Source organism: Cutaneotrichosporon cavernicola (assembly GCF_030864355.1).
Source record: "Cutaneotrichosporon cavernicola HIS019 DNA, chromosome: 1".
Taxonomy (NCBI): domain Eukaryota; kingdom Fungi; phylum Basidiomycota; class Tremellomycetes; order Trichosporonales; family Trichosporonaceae; genus Cutaneotrichosporon; species Cutaneotrichosporon cavernicola.
The window spans coordinates 711,075-728,948 of record NC_083393.1 but is presented as its reverse complement, the minus strand read 5'-3'; the positions used below and the strand labels follow the sequence as shown (position 1 = coordinate 728,948).

Sequence of the window (17,874 nt, the reverse complement as noted above, 5' to 3'; positions counted from 1 at the left end):
AAACCTACCCCATCCTCGTGACTTGCATCTCGCTCATATACCAACATTGTCCTCGTGACACTCTTCGCCTGGTACGTACTCATATGTGGCTGGCTTCACTCGCCATCTCATCCCCATCCAGTCCATATCAGTAGACGTTTCCATCGCCTGATCACCTTCCCCACACCGCAGATTCTCAACATTCTCCAACACGCTCTTTCACCTGTCTCTCCTTCCTCATCCCTTCCTCCTCATTCTCCTCCCCACCATCTCCTCCCTCCCCCTCTTGACGGGCGGCTGACACGATGCCCTATACAGCCCCCGCATCTCCCGTTCCCGACTTCACCTCCGCAAAACTGGTAGGCGCGTACCCAACACCCCCGCCGAGTCCCCTCCTGGACGAGTTGGCGCCTGGCCATTCTCCAGATCCCCAAGTATTCGCCAGGACTCTCAAGCCGCCCCGGCGCACACCTTCCCTCCCCACCCTGCGTCCAACCTCCCCGTGCAGGGCATTGCGCCGCGCACCATCGGCGCCCTCTCTCCGCCTCACATCAAAAGGTTTCCGCCTCACGACCCCGCCGGGCATCCTTGCCGTTCTTGGCGGCGTGCGTGTTCTCCGTGTCGACACCGCAAGTGTCTTGGATAGGATGCCCTACTCTCCATCCCAGGCGTTCACCACCTTTTCGGCGCGGGCAAGTAGCGCCACCGGGGCTGTTGACACGGAGCGCGTCGTTGCTCCAACGTCTGCCGACGCGAAGGGTGTCGACTCGGGTGTCCAGTCTGAGTCGGCCCTCGATACAGCCGCAGTCACTCCGGTCATTGCGCCCGCACAGGTTTCGGGAAAGACGGCCAAGCGCTCCGTACCGGCCCCGATTCGCGTACATCCCCCTACGCCCACTCGCGACCAGCTACCCCCAGAGACTCCGCCGCCCTTCGCAGTCACTCCCATGGCCGATCTCTCCGACTCGGCCGCGAGCTCTTCTCACACGTCTCCATATACATCGCCTAATGGGTCCTCTTCTTCTGTCCCCACCACTTCCTCGCTGGGCATCACGATACATACCAGCGTTCTTCCAGAAGTTCGATCTCCCCGTCGAGCGCCTGTCGAACCAATTACTAGCAACATCAACCGCCGGTCCCGTCGCCCACGCCTCTTCGGCTTCACTGGAATTGATCATCCTACTGCGCAAGGTAGCCCGGTGACTTCCCCAGAATCCGTGAACACTATGGGTGCCATTCCACGCCGCACCGTTCCGCAGCGGACCAAGAGCGAAACCTCTATCTACACTCTTGGCCACGCCAGTGCGCACCAGAAGGAGCCAAAGGAGCCCCACGAGCCGATTATTCATTCCAGACCTCGGCGCGACACTGGCCTCAGGCTCGACCTCAAGGGTATTGTGGCAGAGCCCGTGCACCGCACGCCTGTTTCCGCAAGTGTCATTCCTCATCGGATAGTGCGCAAGAAGAGTGGCGAGGCTGTCCGCTCTGCGCTGAAGCCGTCTGGTCCGCTTCATCCCAATGGCACGCCCAAGACGGACGAGAAATCAAGAGCGATGTGGGAGTCGAGATCATGCCCTACCACGCCCAGCTTCCGCAAGAATGTCCACTTTGACAGCCAGCTTGAGCGGGTCAAGCTCTTCCTCCAGGACCAGAAGCCCCAGGTCGTATCGCGCCAGGGATCACCCGATTACTCGGATTTCGAATCTCAGGATGAGAGCGAGCCGGAGAAGGTTCTCGAGATCAAGCTCCCTAACTTCCCAACCACGCACCCGTTGGAGGCGGACATGTACCTCGAGTCGCTCTTCCTCAACGACAACCGGGACGGCCTGCGCGGTGTCATTGTTGTGCGCAACTACTCGTTCCAGAAGTTGGTAGCTGTGCGCTTCACGTTCGACTGGTGGCACACCACCTCTGAGGTCTCGGCTTCGTACCAGGACAGCATCCGCGGTGGCACCTTTGACCGTTTCACTTTCAACATCAAGCTTGGCGACATCCTCGAGAGGATCGAGGAGAAGACACTCTTCCTCTGTGTGCGCTACAACTCGGACGGCAGAGAGCTTTGGGACTCTAACGGTGGCGAGAATTACCAAATCCTCTTCGATCGCCTGAACAAGGTCGCGCCTAGATCCGTCGCGAACCGTACCAGAAACATGCCCAAGGGCATGCGGAGAAGCCGTAATGCGTGGAGCTCGACGTCGTCCAACCCTTGTGGTATGGCCGACCTGCGGGCTAGACTCAATCGTCTCACTGCCGAGGAAGAAGCCCTCACCGCCCCGATTCCACGCTCCTCCAAGCCTCGCTTCTCGTCGCCCTCGCGCGGATCGCCACACATGTCTCCTCGTAAGCTTCGCCCGTCTGGGCCTGCGACGCCCGATGCTGTCGAACTTCCTGCCAACCTGGGAACGCGCTACGACTTCGGCTCCGCCCTCAAGTCCAGCCACAAGCAGTCCCCGACCATTCGCAGCCGCGAGCTCCAGCCTGACCGGCATGGTTCTGGCGACTTTTACTATCCGATTCCTGCGTTCCTCCACGGTGCTGGCCCGTCCTCACCGCTGGCTGGCGGCGACTCGCCTTCCTCACCTGCTTCTCCTCTTCCTTTCAACGGTGTTGGATCTCCTCTCGCCGGGCCTGGAACTACTCTTCCCGCGCTCGGTGGCGGCCACTCTTCGTCAACTTCATCGCTGTCCTCGGTCAACAGCATCATTCCGACGCCTGCGGACTCACCAGCGTCTGTCCGCTCCAAGGTCGTCGTCGAGGCGCCTCAGGAGTCACCTTCCCCCTCGCCGTCGCCGCTGTCGACCGACTCTCCGATGTCCCCTCTCGACGTTCTCCCGTGGATGAAGTCTGGGGACGACGACTTGTCGCGGTCGTCTTACTCGACCTTCATTGAGCAGTTTTGCTGGGGTGGCGCGTCGACCAATTTGACGCTCGAGCCCTCGTCGAGCACTGCTGACATCCGCCGCATTCATTCGACGTCCGCACTTGACTCGTTTGGCGCGGGCCCCGATCTCACGCCCCGGTCGTACACTCCGACTGCGAGTCTTAGCCGCAGTACAAGTGCAACCGAGGTCTCGAGCAATACTGCCACTCCTCTGTTCTCGTGCGCGTCGCCGCCCACGCGTGAGGACCTCGAGCGCGTCGACAGCGCCATTCGTTCCCTTTCCAGCTCGCTCCAGAGCACACCCGTCGAGGGATCGCCAGTCATCGGGGCAGCCCCCATGACTCGCATTCCCAGCGGCAACACCGTGCTTGCGATTTAAACCGGCATATGAGCCGTGTATTAGAATCAGGCGCCACCTCATGGACGCTTTAAACACTACGCGATACCATAAGCACTGCGTGTCGCAGTCGCTTGTGATAAACCCCCCCCCCCCCCCCCCCTTCTTACACTCCACACTGCCATTCCTCCACTCCTCTCAACAGTCGGAGAAGGTTGTATCTGCTAGTCTGTACGCACATGGAGTGCGTTGTCTCCACCATCACCATGACCCTCACCATATCACCGTTCTCAATCCATAGAGTGCTCATATGCATACTTATCAATCTGGGCGATGGAGCGCGTCAAGCCGATGACGACAATGTGTGTTCATCCAGTGGACCATTAGCGGGCGTCAAGGGCCTAGATCTCTTGGCACTCTGTCTCTGACCTGTTTGACCTGAATGCTTGCTTGGGCGTACGCATGTGACGTAGCTATACTGAACCTGTGGACTCATGGACCCGACTTTCGAGTTGTTGACATCGCGAGCGAGGGGGCGGTGTGAGCATTGTCGGTGCGATGCTGGTGTCAGCTGCCAGCCGCTGGTTGCGTTGCGTGTTAGCGATCGCTCTGTTATTTGTCCTTATCCAACCCCATCCGAGATCCGTTTGTTTTGAATCTGGGGTCGTTTGGTTTCGGGGGGGAGGGGGGGGTATAATTATATCGACTTCCGTAGCCAGGCGCGTACGCGCGTGTTGGTCGTGAGTAGCGACGTCACTGCATCACTGGATGTTGGATATGTTGGCCGGATGGCTGCTGGAAGCCATTGTGGAATTGTGATATTTGTGGAACAAGCACAGTCGGGGAGGACAATGTATGCTATGCCTGCAAAGTTCCATCGTTGATTGGTGACGTCTCGGCTACGCGTGGTTTGCATGTCCGCGACTGTCCGACGGAGAAAGCTGTGGAGTCTCCACGTTTCTTGTGCCTAGCCATCCCTATTCAATCCCCCATCCCGCTGCAACGCCACGGCTCGCTTCGATTGTCTCTCCCATACCCGGATGCGATGGGTTAAGCATGCATGCATCAGATTGAACAGCGAGTAACGAAGGACGCAGACGTTAAGGTGGTCGACAGTCGAGGGTTGATGATGATGAGGAGGAGGAAGTAGGGGATAGGTAGGAAGCAGCAAAAGTTGAGACCAAAATGGCTGCGGGATTAGTTCTAGACACAGTAGTCTGGCCAGTCTGGGATGGTGTTGCCCTAGTACCTTTGGTACCTTAGTGGGCGAGAGAGAAGCTGTGGGCTGTTGGCTGTGCTCTATGGCTAGTGGTCGTGTCCCCTCCTAGCCCTCCTAGCCCTCCTAAGCCTTGTAACCCTCTTAGAAACCACGTCTTCCTTGACCTTCACCTGTCGCTACTGTCGTGTCTTGATCCCCGCAGGCCCGCAGGCCCGCAACGCCTCTCAACTCACCTCGTCGGTACTGCTGACAATCTCTTCATCTCTCCATTTCTCCTAGTCTTTCCATTCTTGTTTTCTCTCTCCCTTTCCCCCCTTACACCCATCCTCCATTAATCCCATCCCCCCTCTTCTCTAAATCGCATCGACTGGTCAATCCACGCTTGTATAATCTCGCGTTAGTCGGCTCCCTCCACTTAATCCCCTCTCGAACACGCTTCCCTCTCATCAATCCCTACTTCCATCAAACCAACCCCCTCTTCCCCTCACGACCTCAAGATACGCGTCTTGCATATCTAGACGTCAAGCAGTCAAGATCGTTTCTCAAACTTTGCATACCCGACTCTGATCACGTCTCACGACCCCAGAAACCTCATCTTCTTCTGCTCGCCCTACCCCCATCCTCCAGTCACGACATTACCTGCATGAGCGGCCCACAGCATTTGTGCGACATCGAGGGCCGGACGCCTCCGCCGGCGCCCAGCGCCGCATACGGCAAGCGGTGAGTCTGCGTCTGCACACACGCCCGTTCCTTGACCGCGAAGCGGTGACTTGGGCCAGCTTGGCCGACCGAGGCTGTCGGCAAGGAGACACACGGAGGGTGTGTCGCCGAAGCCAAAAGTTCAGGCCTTGCATGCTCTACGGCCTCGTCTTTTCAACCCATACATAACGCTAACACGCAGTGCGCGTGAACTCATCGAGGACGCGACGGGTATGGCGCTGCCCCCACTTGGCGACTTGCCGAAGGGCCGTCCGCGTGCTGGGTGAGTTGCCTTTTGGGGCTCTTGACTGTCGAAAGAATCGTGTGCTCACACCTCGTCCCTCCCCTCCACCGGGCGTCGATCCATCTCATCCCCCTTCTGACCCCTCATCCTCTCCGTTCGCACCCCCATTCTCGTCTGATCCACAATCCCATCCCCGTTTCTCCGCGCCCTAACCCACCCAACCCACATCCTCATCGCCACTTCACTCTTCTCTTCTCTATCTTGTTCTCTCTCCAGCACGCTCCCATCGTCCTTCCAAGAGGCTCGCGTCGACGACGACCACGACAACAACAATACCCCGCCAGAGTCGGAGGCACATCCGAGGCGCATCTCGGCGTTGTCACCAGGGTATAACCATCGTCCACAGCTGCGCCACGCCAACAGCTCAGCACCAGCGCTCGAGCACGAGCACGCTCGTCCGCGCTCTGGCTCAGCCTCGTCTGTGAGCAACGCCTTTGCGTCCTCTCCATTCTCCAACGCCTGGTTGGCCAACCCTGGTCCCGCCGAACGGTCTCCCCTTGGTCGCCCCGAGGGTCGTGACGAAGTCTACTCGCCCGACAGCGCAAACAACGAAGACCTCAACTTTAGCACCCTCGACTATCTTGGTCTTGCCGACGGTAACGCCGACCTCGCTCCTGCCAGCATGTCGGACATGCACAACCAGCAGCGTCGTGCCATTGACGGCCACGGTCCCGCCTCGCGTATCCGTGCCAGCACAGTGTCCAACGTCAACCGCCCCTTTCGCGCGTCGGTTACTCAGACGTTTGAAGACCACAGCCCCGACGCCATGCTCGCCCAGGCACTCGACCAGGTGTCCCTCTACGACGGCCTCCTCCCACAGGCCCAGCTGGGCGGCGGCCTTTACCCATCGCCTTCCCTTCTCCACCCTAACTCGGGCGGCGGCGTGCGCGAGACCAACCGTCCTCGCGCCACGACGATCGGCACCCTGGAGAACCCCCTTACTCGCAGCAACCGTGGGTTCCTGTCCAGCATTCCGCAGTCGCCCTTGCAAGCCGAGTACGCCTCGATGTACCTCGACAACCGCTTCGGATACCCTCCTCGTTCGCGGTCGGATCGTGACTTGACTCGCAGTCGCGAAAGCCGCCGTGACGGTGGTCGATTGTCGATTTCATCGGCGACGAGCCGCACTGGCACTCCAGACAACGCTGGAACGAGCACCCCTCAGGTCCCCACGCGCTCGCTCTGGATCGGCAATCTCGATGTGAATGCTACCAGCGAGTCGCTGCTCAAGGTGTTCGCGCCTTACGGGGCCATTGAAAGCCTCCGTATTCTCCCAGAGAAGACATGCGCGTTCGTCAACTTTATGGACAAGGCCGACGCTATCCGTGCGCGTGACGACGTCCTCAACCGGCTGGGCGGGCAAGTGTCTGAGCTTTCCGAGACTGCGCCCGTGCGTATCGGCTTTGGCAAGATTGATTCTGCGCCAACTGGTCCGTCGACTTCGACCGTCGCGCCCGCTCCACATGGTCTCGTCTTCACCAACGGCTCCATCACCATCACTCACCAGCCACTGCTCAACGTCGATGGCGCCAACAATGGCGATCAGAGCTCACTTCCCACGCGTGCGCTGTGGATCGGCAGCATTCCAAACACGACTTCGTCCGCGACGCTGCTCCAGATCTTCTCGCCCTTTGGTCCAGTAGAATCCGCCCGTGTGCTCACCCACAAGTCGTGTGGTTTCGTCAACTTTGAGCGTCTTGACTCGGCAATTTCTGCCCGCAACGCCTTGAACGGGCGGGACATCCTGGGCTCGGACGTTGGACCCATTCGGATTGGCTTCGCGCGTGTACCCACAAAGTCACCCGTAATTGGCGGACCCGAGAACGAGACGAATTCACCACAGAAGCTTGGCGAGGGACTGCAGGCTGTCCGCGGAGCGACTGCTGTCTCCACCGAGCAGCAGCTGTCTGCCGAGGGGGGTGGCGTGGAGAACTACCGCTCCCAGTTGGTCCTCGACCTCGTCAAGGCGGGCGTTCACGAGCAGGTTCTCGAACGCGGCCTCGCGCAGGACGGGTCGGTCAGCGAGCAGCAGATGATCATGCAGGTCCTCAGTGGCGGCCGCCGCGAGGAGGAGATGGACGTCCGTGCCGCGGCTGAAGTACGTCCTCCTGTCACCTACTACACCACGATTCCGGTCATCGGCGACCGGCAGAGCATGCGCCGCTTCGACGTCGCCAGACTGCGCGACATGCGCAAGCGCCTCGACTCGGGCAACGCATCGCAGGAGGAGGTCGACAACATCACGCACGAGCTGCTCGAGGACAGCGCCGATCTTTCGTCCGACTACATAGGCAACACGATCATCCAGAAGCTTTTCGAGAGAGCCGCGCCGGCAATGCGCAAGGCCATGCTTGAGCGCATCGCGCCCCACCTCGCCGTCATTGGAATCCACAAGAACGGCACCTGGGCGGCTCAGAAGATCATCGAGTGCGCCAACACGGACGAGGAGCGCTCGCTCATTACACTCAACCTCCGGCCCTTCGCACCGCCTCTGATGTGCGACTCCCTCGGTAACTATGTGTGCGCCGGCACGCTGAGGTTCGGGGCGCCGTACAGCGAGTACGTGTTTGACGCCATGATTGACCGCATGTGGGACATTGCGCAGAACCGTTTCGGCGCACGCTGTATGCGCACCTGCCTCGAGTCGCCTCACACCTCGCTATACCAGAAGAAGCGGATCGCCACGAGCGTCATTCTCAACTCGATCCCGCTCGCGACCAACCCTAATGGCGCGTTGCTTCTAACGTGGCTTGTGGAGCAGTCTGGCCTGCCAGGCAGGTACGGCCTCCTTGCTAACCGCTTCGCGCCGCACGTCGCACACCTGTGCACGCACAAGCTCGCGTCGCTGACGGTGCTGCGCATCGTCAACCAGACGACCGAGCCGGCGGCGGCGCACACGCTGCTTTCGGCCATCTTCCATTCGCCTGGTGACATGGTCCTCACAGAGATCCTGTCCGACGCGTCGAACGGGTCGCAGGTGATTGCAAAGATCCTCGCTGTCAACTCGATCCCGGCCGAGGACAAGCCTGGTCTGCTCAGCGCCGTGCGTCGGGTCTTGCCCAATATCAAGGCTGCCAACTCGCCTCCGTACCGTCGGTTACTCGAGGAGGTCGGTCTTCCTGTCCCGGCCGGCCCGACCTACACTCGTCCCCAGCACATCCCCTGGCGGCAGTCGTTCGGTGTTCCGTACGGGCAGCCAATGATGGCTAACCCTGGTTTCCCGCAGCCTCTCGGAGGCGGACTTACGTCGTTACTCGTGCCCCAGGACATGTCGCTCGGGCACGCGCTCCGTGGCGGAGGCAGCCCTCCCGCAAACGGCGCGCCGCACACCCCACAGCAGCGCGCTCGTGGGCGCATCAGCCCTGCAAGCCAGATGATGAGCCCAGGCAGCGACCCTTTCAATCCCGTAAGCTAGCAACATGCGTCTGTAACTGACAGCAGTTCGCGTCACCCTCAATCGATCTGCCATACGTTGGTACGCAACTCCCAATGCGTGTCGGCAACAACATGTCGATGCAGCAGGGCTACGAGGCGCAATCCAACATCGGGGGGCTCGGCATCCTTCCGCAGCAGGGCTACTACCAGCAAGGCGGGGTGAGTATCCAGTCTTCTGTCGACGGTCCCAAGCTAATGCCAGGCGGGCATGTACGCGCAGACGGGTTTCCAGTAGAGTGTGTACGCTACGGCAGGGACGGTCCTCAAGCGCAACATGGAGATGTGGGCAGCCTGTAGCTCCACACAGGGAGGAGAGCATAGACAGAAAACAACGAAAGTATAACATCCATCTGCATCGGCATGCATCTGTACAGTGACCCTGGCGCGAGCATGACTGCGCAGCGTTGGGCAAAGTTGGTGAACCCGGTCAATGTCTGCACTGTCTGCGCTCCTCCCAGAGGCGCATCACATCGCCTCGTTCCTAAGTGGATTCCGCAGTTGTCGGAAACTGGGCGCGTGTACTGTACACAGCGGCTCGCGGTTGATGGTGTGACAAATGTCACGGTGATCGGTGGACGTCAGGCGTCACGTTTCACTTAGATACACGCGACGCCCTTGTGCACGAACATACACACCAGGTCCCTCCATCTTGGCTGGCTTGCTGTTTTTGCTGTTCTTGATGTAATACAGCGATCCAACTCTGGACAGCTTGGGTTGCGCCCGGCACAAAGCCTGGCAATCCAAAGAGCAGACCCAGACCCAGACCCGTGCCTCGCCACGCTGCACGTTGCGCACGACTGATCTAATCTGCGCTCCGCCCACAATTCTAAAGTTGCGTCACCCACTCGCTCAGTTACGCCCGATCACGCTATCATTCACGCTTGCATCACAAACAATCCAGAGAGGCGACGCAGAGAGGCGCGCGCAGGGTAGTCGGTTACGCGGGTTTTGGTGCCCATGCCCGCGCAAGGAAAGGGGAAGCGAATAAGAAGGGTGGTATAGGACACACACACGCTCTGAGACATGTAGAGAAGACGAGAGATGCTGTAGGAGAGAAGGACCATGGGGGTAGCGCGCGGGTGCTCGGGGGGTGCTCAGAGCACGAGACACTTGTTCTTCTTCTTCTTGGGTCAGAGAAGACGGCACTTGCGCCTGGAAGGCATCGTGGTTAGGCAACTCATGCCAGGCAATACTCACCTTGATGGCCGGTGGTTCGAGGGCTGCGACGATGGCCTGGTTGTCAGTGTAATCTCGGCAAGGCGGTGCCGGCGCGCTCGGACCGCGCTTTTCCTACTCACCTCGTCGAAGACGTTCTTGAGGCCACGCTGGGTCAAGGCTGAGCACTCGACATACTTGACAGCCTGGAGGTCCTTGGCGAGGCGCTCGCCCTGCTCGGTGGTGATGGGCCTCTGCTTTTGCCGGGCGAGTTTGTCTAGGTGGCCCTGGTCATCGCGAAGGTCGACCTGGGTACCAACAATGAGGCAAGGGACGCCGGGGCAATGGTGGTGGACCTCGGGGAACCACTTCTCCTTGACGTTTTCAAACGATGCGGGCGAGGTCACGCTGAAGCATACGAGGAAAACGTCGGTTTGAGGGTAAGAAAGGGGTCGCAGACGGTCGTAGTCCTCCTGTCCCGCAGTGTCAAACAGACCAAGAGTGTACGGGTCCTCGCCGATCATGACGGTGACGGCGTCTGCACATCAGTACGGCGCCGATACCGCGCAAATGCGCCATTGCTGCTCACAGTTATCGAACACCGTCGGCACATACTCTGATGGGAACTTGTTGGTCGTGTACGAGATGAGGAGACAGGTCCTTGGGGTTAGGAGAGTTCAGCAACGTCCAGATGACTCACTTGCCGACAGCACCGTCGCCGACGACGACGCATTTAATGGTCTGCATGGCGGCTGATAGGGTCAGCCGGCGTTCGCGTGCAGGGGAAAGCAAGATGGGGTCCGTGACAAGAGGAGGGGTTGTGGCCGCGAGCACGCTTAATGCGTCCGCACGACTGCCTGGGCCGCCCCGGACACTGCGCGCAGCGCACTGCACGTGCCGTGGCATGTGGCGGGCACAATCGAGCTTTTGGTGCCCTCGCTGGCACACCAACAAAAGATGGTGCGGCGCAGGCGCGATCTCCTCCCGGCGCTCACATCCGCCTCAAGCAAACTTGCAGAGATCTGGGCAGTGCACAGAGCAGCGGTGTCGCGTGTACGGATGCGCTGGGCCAGCATGTCGTGTGAAATCGTGTGACTCCGCTGACAGTGGCAACATATGGCAACAAATACTGCCGTGATGCGCTGGCGCGGGCTTGAGTGACCGTACACGAATCGTTTGGAGATTGGGAGTATTGCTGAAGAGACCAGGGTGCGGGCAGGGGTATCGACGAACCTGTTCAAGTTGAGATGTTTGTGGAAATGAAAGAGCGAGGAGTTGTGTTGAAGTCAAGTGTGAGGATGAGGTTGTGCTGGATGGGTTGGTGGGTTGGCCCGTGGAAGGGAAGGCTAGGGGGGAGAGGGGGTAAGGTCGGAAGGAAGGGGGGCGTGATGATACTGTAATTGCGTAGTGTGTCTTTGTGATCTAACCGTGGTGATGAGTTGACGGGTAATGACTTGTTGATGACCAAGTAGGAGTAGGAGTGGGGCTGGGAGTAGTGGGTAGGGGTTGCGGAGTGGGGGATGAGGGGGGTTGGTGGTGGTGGTGATGGTGGTGGTTGTTGTAAATGAGCAGAGATGTTAGGAAGGATGAGGGCTAGGGAGGAGGGGGGAGGGCTGGGTGAGGAGTAAGCCGTAGGTCAGGATGTGTTGGTACAGTAGTGAATGGGTGCATCAAGAGGGACCAAAAAGGGCCCATACAACCAGAGGTCAAGATGGCATGGTAAAGAGACCGGGGATGAGTGGGATGGGGGAAGGCCAGGGTACAAAGGGTGAAGAGACTGAGAGGGTAAATGTCTATAGCTGGGTGCTGGGTGGCCAAATCGCTGTTGGGTGCACCCTGCTGCTGGCTAACCAGGGGCAATCTGCAACATCAACCTTGCTCAACCCTGGACTGCCCAAACAAATTTACTCCCGCTACACCCCTCTTCTTTCATCAGGCACTAGATATACCTCCAAATACAATAAGTCATTACAGATTCCTTTTAATACCTTACCACTAAAGACTACAAACTTCGGAGATTGACGGTATGATGGCTGTGGCACTCACGTGTGTTCCCTTACGTATGAATCAATGTTTGGTCACGTGCCATGACGTTGAGATTGTCACTCTTGGTGCTAACAGCTGATCATAGACGGCGACTTTGTCGACATAGCCTTCAGCACACCATGGGCGACCACAGAGACCGTTCACGCTCGCCAACGAAGCATAGGGACGAACGGAAGAGTGACCGGCGTGATCGAGACCGGGACCGAGACCGCGATCGTGAGCACCACAAGAGCCGCAGCGACCGCGACCGCGATCGGGACCGTGACCGCGAGCGTCGGGACAGGCGCGAGGACCGTGACCGCAAACACGACCCCGACCGCAGTCGCGGTCGCCGCGATGAAACTGAAGAAGAGCAGCGGGAACGTAAGCGCACCAAGCGCGAGCGTGAGCGGGATCGCGAGCGAGATCGCGAGGCGCGGCATGCCGAGCGTCGTGAGCGGCGGCGGGCCGAGGATAGCGTGCGCGTCGTCGACGACGACGAGGCGGGTGGCGACTGGGTCGAAAAGGACGTTGATGCGGTGGTGTGTGATCTTTTCTGCTCTGCTAACTTCAGAGTGCACTTGGCACGATCCCGACAGCCGACTCACTCCCTCTAAAGTCGAGCGCGGTGGCGCATGGCGAACGTTCTCCCCCATCGCTCGCGACCGAGACGACACGAGAGAGCTGGATGCTCAGGGCAGAGGATCACGTCGTGTCGTCGTCTGTTGCGCGCGATGCCCCGGTGCACTCGGCGGGCGACTTCTTCTCCGCGCTCGGGACTGAGCACAAGCGCAAGGACCCGAACGAGAAGAAGGCCGAGCCGCCCAAGGTGAGCTTAGGTGGAGGACTGATGGAAGTTGACACCAGCACTCAAAGTACGAACTCAACACCCAGATGCTTGAGGGCAAGACCGTTGATGAATACAAGGCAGAGGGTGGGTACATTCGCCAACGGTGCTGACTGGCAGACAAGAAGTCGGTGCAGGCCGGCGGCCCAGGATACCAGTGGCGCATGATGAAGTTGAAGCGCCTGTACGAGCAAGCCGAGGAGCAGGGCAAGACTGTCGAGGCGATTGCGCTGGAGCGCTACGGCTCGATCGATGAGTTCCGTGAGGCGGTGGAGGAGCGACGTGTGCTCGACGAGCGCGAGGCGAAACGCAAGGTGCGCCGTGGTGGTAGCGACACGGGCAACTCGAGTAGCTCCGGGATGCGCACACCTGACGCCCGAGGCGGGACACCAGCTCGGCGCTTCCTCTTCAACGACGACAGCAGGCCGCCTTCGCGGCAGGGGGGCTTCAGGCGGCCAGGTGAGGAGCGGGACTCGACACCGAGCGGACGCGTGGATGCCCTTCGCCGTGAGGGTGGCGGTGCCAAGCCAACGGGCCAGTTCGGCACGCCGGCTGGCGCAACGCCCATTCCTTCTGTGTTTACGCCACAGGCGCTCACGAGGGGACCATCCGGCGAGGAGATGGCACGACAGCTTGACGGGCAGCCGGTCATGACAATCGAAGAGCTCAATCGCCTCCAGGCAAAGGTGCTGCGGGCCAAACTCACTGACGACCCGGACGCCGAGGCGCTTGAAGAGCAGTATGACAGCGAGCGTGCGCGGTTCGACGACTCGGGTGCGTCGGCGGAACCAACCCTCCGCACCGACGAGAAGGGGAACAAAGTCGAGGTCGCCGTTCTTCCCACGCTCGATGGGCAGGGCAAGCTTTACGATGTTGGCTTGGGGAAAGAGGATGAGACGCCCCACGGCAAGAAGCGCAAGAAGGAGCCCAAGGTGAGCTTGTGTGAACTTGTCGCAGCTGACAGCAGTTCGAGACGCGCGACCGTGAGGGCAACCTCTTGCGGTACAATGCGGATGACGATGACATTACGCTCGGTGAGATGGTCCGGCAGGAGCGGTTTGGCGGAGGCGCGGCCGACCAAAAGAACCTCGACGCTGAGATGGCCGCGCGCATTGCCACGGACGCGCGCTTCGACAACAATCTCGACTACATGGACGACAATGCGGATCGGCTCGCACGGCGCAAGATGAAGACGGATGCGATGAAGCGCCAGTTTGCGATCAACGACTACCGGCGCACCAAGAAGGCACTGGACGAGTGCCCATTCTGCTTCCAGGAGGACCGGAATCCAGACACCGCCATCGTTGCGCTCGGCAAGCGCACGTACATGTGCTGCACGCTTACAGAGGAGCTTGTGCCAGGCCACTGCCTGATCGTGCCTATTCAGCACAACCTCAGCACACTGCAGATGGACGACGATGACTGGGACGAGGTGCGGGTGAGTACATCAGCTGTTACACGTGTGCTCTAGCTGATTCCAGAATTTCATGAAGTGCCTCATGCGGATGTGGGCCGCGGAGAACAAGGGCGTGCTGTTCTACGAGACAATCTGCTCCTTCCGCAAGCAGCTGCACACGTACATAGAGTGTGTGCCAGTCAAGGCCGAGTTGTTTGCAGACGCGCCGGCGTTCTTCCGCGAAAGCATCCTTGCGTCCGAGTCCGAGTGGAGCCAGCACAAGAAGCTCATCGACTTCTCCACACGACCTGGCGGCTTCCGGCGCATGTTACACCCGAACGTGCCATACTTCATGGTGCAATGGGACTACAAGGGAGAGAAGGGTTACGGACATGTCATTGAGGGGGTGGATGATGCGGGTGGTGCGGCGGATGACCCAGAGGGCATGGTGGATGAGGGAGACAAGGGTGGTGGGCGCTTCCCTCCGTGAGTGCTTCGAGAATACATTCTGTGAGGTGGGCTGACGGCAGATACTTTGCCGCTGAAATTATCGGCAATATCCTCAACCTCGAGCCGCGCAAATGGCTGCGACCGCGCAAGATGGACCTGAGCCAGAACAAGGAGCGTGCGCGGGCGCTCGGCACAAAGTTCCAGCCGTACAACTGGACGGTGGCGCTTCAGGACGGCGCCGAATGAACCAGCCTCAGGCGAATGTCGGCGATGAGTGTGTATCAGTGCCGAACAAGGAGCGATCGCAGGAGTGGAGATCGGACTCTGAGCCTCTGAGGAGGTCGTACTCTGGCTCTAAGGGACGGTCCCGCCACTATGCATCCCGCTTCCTGAGCCTGAGTGTTCTGCGTATGCATGCCGCGGCAAGCGGAATGCTGATAACGAAGATTCGGAGGTTGGTGTAATATTGCGCAAACTTCAGGCACCACCTTTCCGCGGGTGTGTCGTCATCCCCATCCGCCAACACTCACGTGAAAGCCGCATTTGCCGTTGCTTGACTGTGACCACTTGTGCGACCGATTCGGGCCATCGTTCGAGTGCACCGGACCATATCAATGAAACGATGCCAGCCAACTCACCGACTTACCCTCATCATCCTCTCTCAACTCATCGCCACAACTGACAGACTTGATCCCATCACTGCGGCACTGCAGATCGCTCAGGACAGGAGCGCCGACATTAGCTTTCGCGGGTCCAGGCACAGCACAGGTAAGTTTGCGCTCCCGCTTGTCAACCCCGAGAGGACTGGTTCGGCTGGAGGTGGAGGTGGGCACATGCAAGCATTAGCGTGACATCTACTGTGCTTGGAGACGAGTCGTTGACACGAGTCGTTGGCACCCCACCTCTCAACTCGTCGTTGACACCAGACATCACACACAATGCTTCCCAGAAAGTCGAGCGACACTGGAGCGAGCTTCCACACGGCCGCCAGCGTACCGAGACACAACCGGTCGCACAGCGCAACGGCGGCGGCGACGTCTGCAACCGCCGTCTCAGGCCACTTCCGCTCAAACTCAGCCTCTCCGAAGGATTTGTCGACGCCCGCCGACCTCGCGGCCCGCCTCGAGGCGCTCAAGGAATCGGGCGTCCGCCGCATCCCCCTAACCCGGCTCTGTGGCTCGCCCGAGCTCTACCGCCTCCGTCCGGCCCTACGAGCCCACCTAACCGACCTGGCATACCTCTCCGAATGCGCTGCGTATCAGTACCCCCGCGCCGCGAACGGGCGTGACCTAGCGCTAGTGCTGAGGGCAAGTGCTGTTCTCCGCTCCTTTGACGCAGCGAGTGGTAGTTGGAGCCTGGCGTGGCACATGGCGCAGATGTTCTCGGTCCTCTCGCCGCCGACGGCCACCACCACTATGTGAGTATTGAGCTCTCGCTTCTCTGCCAAGTATGCTAGACCGTGCTGACACCAGCTACGACACGCACCCGGCCCACCTCCATGCGTTCGGTCTAGAAATTGCCCCGCCCACACCAAGCCTGGGTCTGGGCATTAGGGTCGAGTTCCTCAGTCCACACCAGTGGCCGACCCCGGTCCCAGTCCCCGCCGATAACGGGGACATGATCGCTGCGCGCACAGCGATTAGAGCGTACACATCAGCCCGTGGCGTCCTTCCAACCGTATGGGAGGGTGCCTACTTTCCCTGGCTACTGACGCACGTCCTGCCTCCCACCGCCTCCTTGGCTGAAGGAGAGGCGGGTGCCCTCGCTTCTCTGAGGGTGGCTTCGCGGCTCACGACCCGCCTCTATGCTGCGGTGAGGCGGAATCCGCAGCGCACCCCAATTCCACCGGTCCTGAGCCGGTGTTACGCTCTAGTGGCCATCGGAAACATATGGACCCTCTACGCGGGCGTATTGGAGGGCGATCTAATGGTTTCCGAGATAACGACGGTCAACGCCGCCGATCCAGAGGGCCTCATGGCCGCCCTCTCCCTCGTTCGGGTTATTGCCAGTGAAGCGGAAGCCCGCCGCACAGTCCTCGAGAACTGGCTATGGTGTCTCGACCCCCCTTCGCCTCTTTCAAGCAGTTCAGGTTCACTTCCCGTTACCCCAGACTCAGCCTCGAATGAACGGTACGAGAACCCCCGCCGCGCCCCACTTCCCGAGAAGGCATTTGAGAATCCGCGCGCCGCCCCGAAAACACCGTCGCCGCCAAATAGCCAGAGCCAGATCCCACTACAGGCTCCGCCGCGACCGGCGGCACGCCGTATCCCCATCCCCTTCCCACCTAGTACAGGGGGCAGCTCGCCGCCCACGTCGCCGAAGGATAAGCGGATGGGTGTGGTCTCGCCCACTTCGCCCGTGGCTATTCCAAAAGGACGGAGCCCAATTCTCGACGTGAGGGCTTGGCGACAGGCTGTTAGGAGGCCGAGTGGCACTTTGGCCCGGCCATCAGGGTTCCACAAGCTGAGTAAGAGTGTCGGATAAGTGATGGCGTATAGTAGTAATATGTAGTGCTATGACCGTCTTGTTTATGACATGAAGCGACGTCATGTCCTGCAACGCTGGTGGCCTTACCTTACAGTGTCTATACCCGCCCGAGATATACTGGGCCGGGATGTTGCCGGGGAGGAGAGTGGTAGGAGGTGAAACTCACACTCCAGAGCTCGCCTTGTCCTTGACGAAAAGTCGATGAGAGTAAACTCAGACCCTCCTGTCATCCAATTTGATACAGACACTGGTTCCTGGACGGTGTGTGGGTTTCATGCCCAAATCACCATCCCCATTATCATCCCCCATTATCACCCTGTCCAATCTCGCCCGGCGGGGAGAATACAAACCGCCCAAAAAGCCAGGACAGTGTTCCCGAGTCTTCAGAATCACGAGGGAGTATCGAAACATGCATAGGACCAATTATTCTTTCGCCACCCATAATTATGGAAACCTCCATAATCCGTACGCCGCCTGCCACACTCCAAAAAAAAACAAACTGACGCCTTTGCGCACCACGATATGGGCTACCTAGGACTCGCAAATTCACATGGGAGAGTCAGAATCAACGTGGAAGGGCATGTGGGAGTACGAGGTGGATGTGAAGGTACGGTGGGACACGGCTCAATTTCCGAGAAGCTGACTTCCCCTCCGTACAGC

General features: G+C 59.6%; 5 protein-coding genes across 5 annotated transcripts; 4 read left to right on the top strand and 1 right to left on the bottom strand.

Annotated features, from left to right (window-relative positions):
* Window positions 1-284: 284 nt before the first annotated feature.
* CcaverHIS019_0102750 (uncharacterized protein) lies at window positions 285-3,239 on the top strand (the record flags this gene model as incomplete). The annotated part of the gene is made up of 1 exon (XM_060598511.1): window positions 285-3,239. The coding sequence occupies one exon, from the start codon at window positions 285-287 to the stop codon at window positions 3,237-3,239; it is 2,955 nt and encodes a 984-aa protein (XP_060452823.1).
* Window positions 3,240-5,059: 1,820 nt separating this feature from the next.
* CcaverHIS019_0102740 (uncharacterized protein) lies at window positions 5,060-9,089 on the top strand (the record flags this gene model as incomplete). The annotated part of the gene is made up of 5 exons (XM_060598500.1): window positions 5,060-5,136; window positions 5,318-5,398; window positions 5,636-8,825; window positions 8,861-9,013; window positions 9,057-9,089. The coding sequence occupies 5 exons, from the start codon at window positions 5,060-5,062 to the stop codon at window positions 9,087-9,089; spliced, it is 3,534 nt and encodes a 1,177-aa protein (XP_060452822.1).
* An 859-nt stretch (window positions 9,090-9,948) lies between these two features.
* cdc42 (uncharacterized protein) lies at window positions 9,949-10,756 on the bottom strand (the record flags this gene model as incomplete). Its single annotated transcript, XM_060598489.1, has 5 exons — window positions 9,949-9,978; window positions 10,052-10,087; window positions 10,153-10,547; window positions 10,599-10,669; window positions 10,710-10,756. 5 exons carry the CDS (start codon window positions 10,754-10,756, stop codon window positions 9,949-9,951), a joined length of 579 nt encoding a protein of 192 aa, XP_060452821.1.
* Window positions 10,757-12,174: 1,418 nt separating this feature from the next.
* cwf19 (uncharacterized protein) lies at window positions 12,175-14,973 on the top strand (the record flags this gene model as incomplete). The annotated part of the gene is made up of 7 exons (XM_060598478.1): window positions 12,175-12,576; window positions 12,609-12,863; window positions 12,902-12,968; window positions 13,002-13,813; window positions 13,849-14,319; window positions 14,363-14,763; window positions 14,808-14,973. 7 exons carry the CDS (start codon window positions 12,175-12,177, stop codon window positions 14,971-14,973), a joined length of 2,574 nt encoding a protein of 857 aa, XP_060452820.1.
* Window positions 14,974-15,665: 692 nt separating this feature from the next.
* CcaverHIS019_0102710 (uncharacterized protein) lies at window positions 15,666-17,211 on the top strand (the record flags this gene model as incomplete). Its single annotated transcript, XM_060598467.1, has 2 exons — window positions 15,666-16,144; window positions 16,200-17,211. The coding sequence occupies 2 exons, from the start codon at window positions 15,666-15,668 to the stop codon at window positions 17,209-17,211; spliced, it is 1,491 nt and encodes a 496-aa protein (XP_060452819.1).
* Window positions 17,212-17,874: the final 663 nt, after the last annotated feature.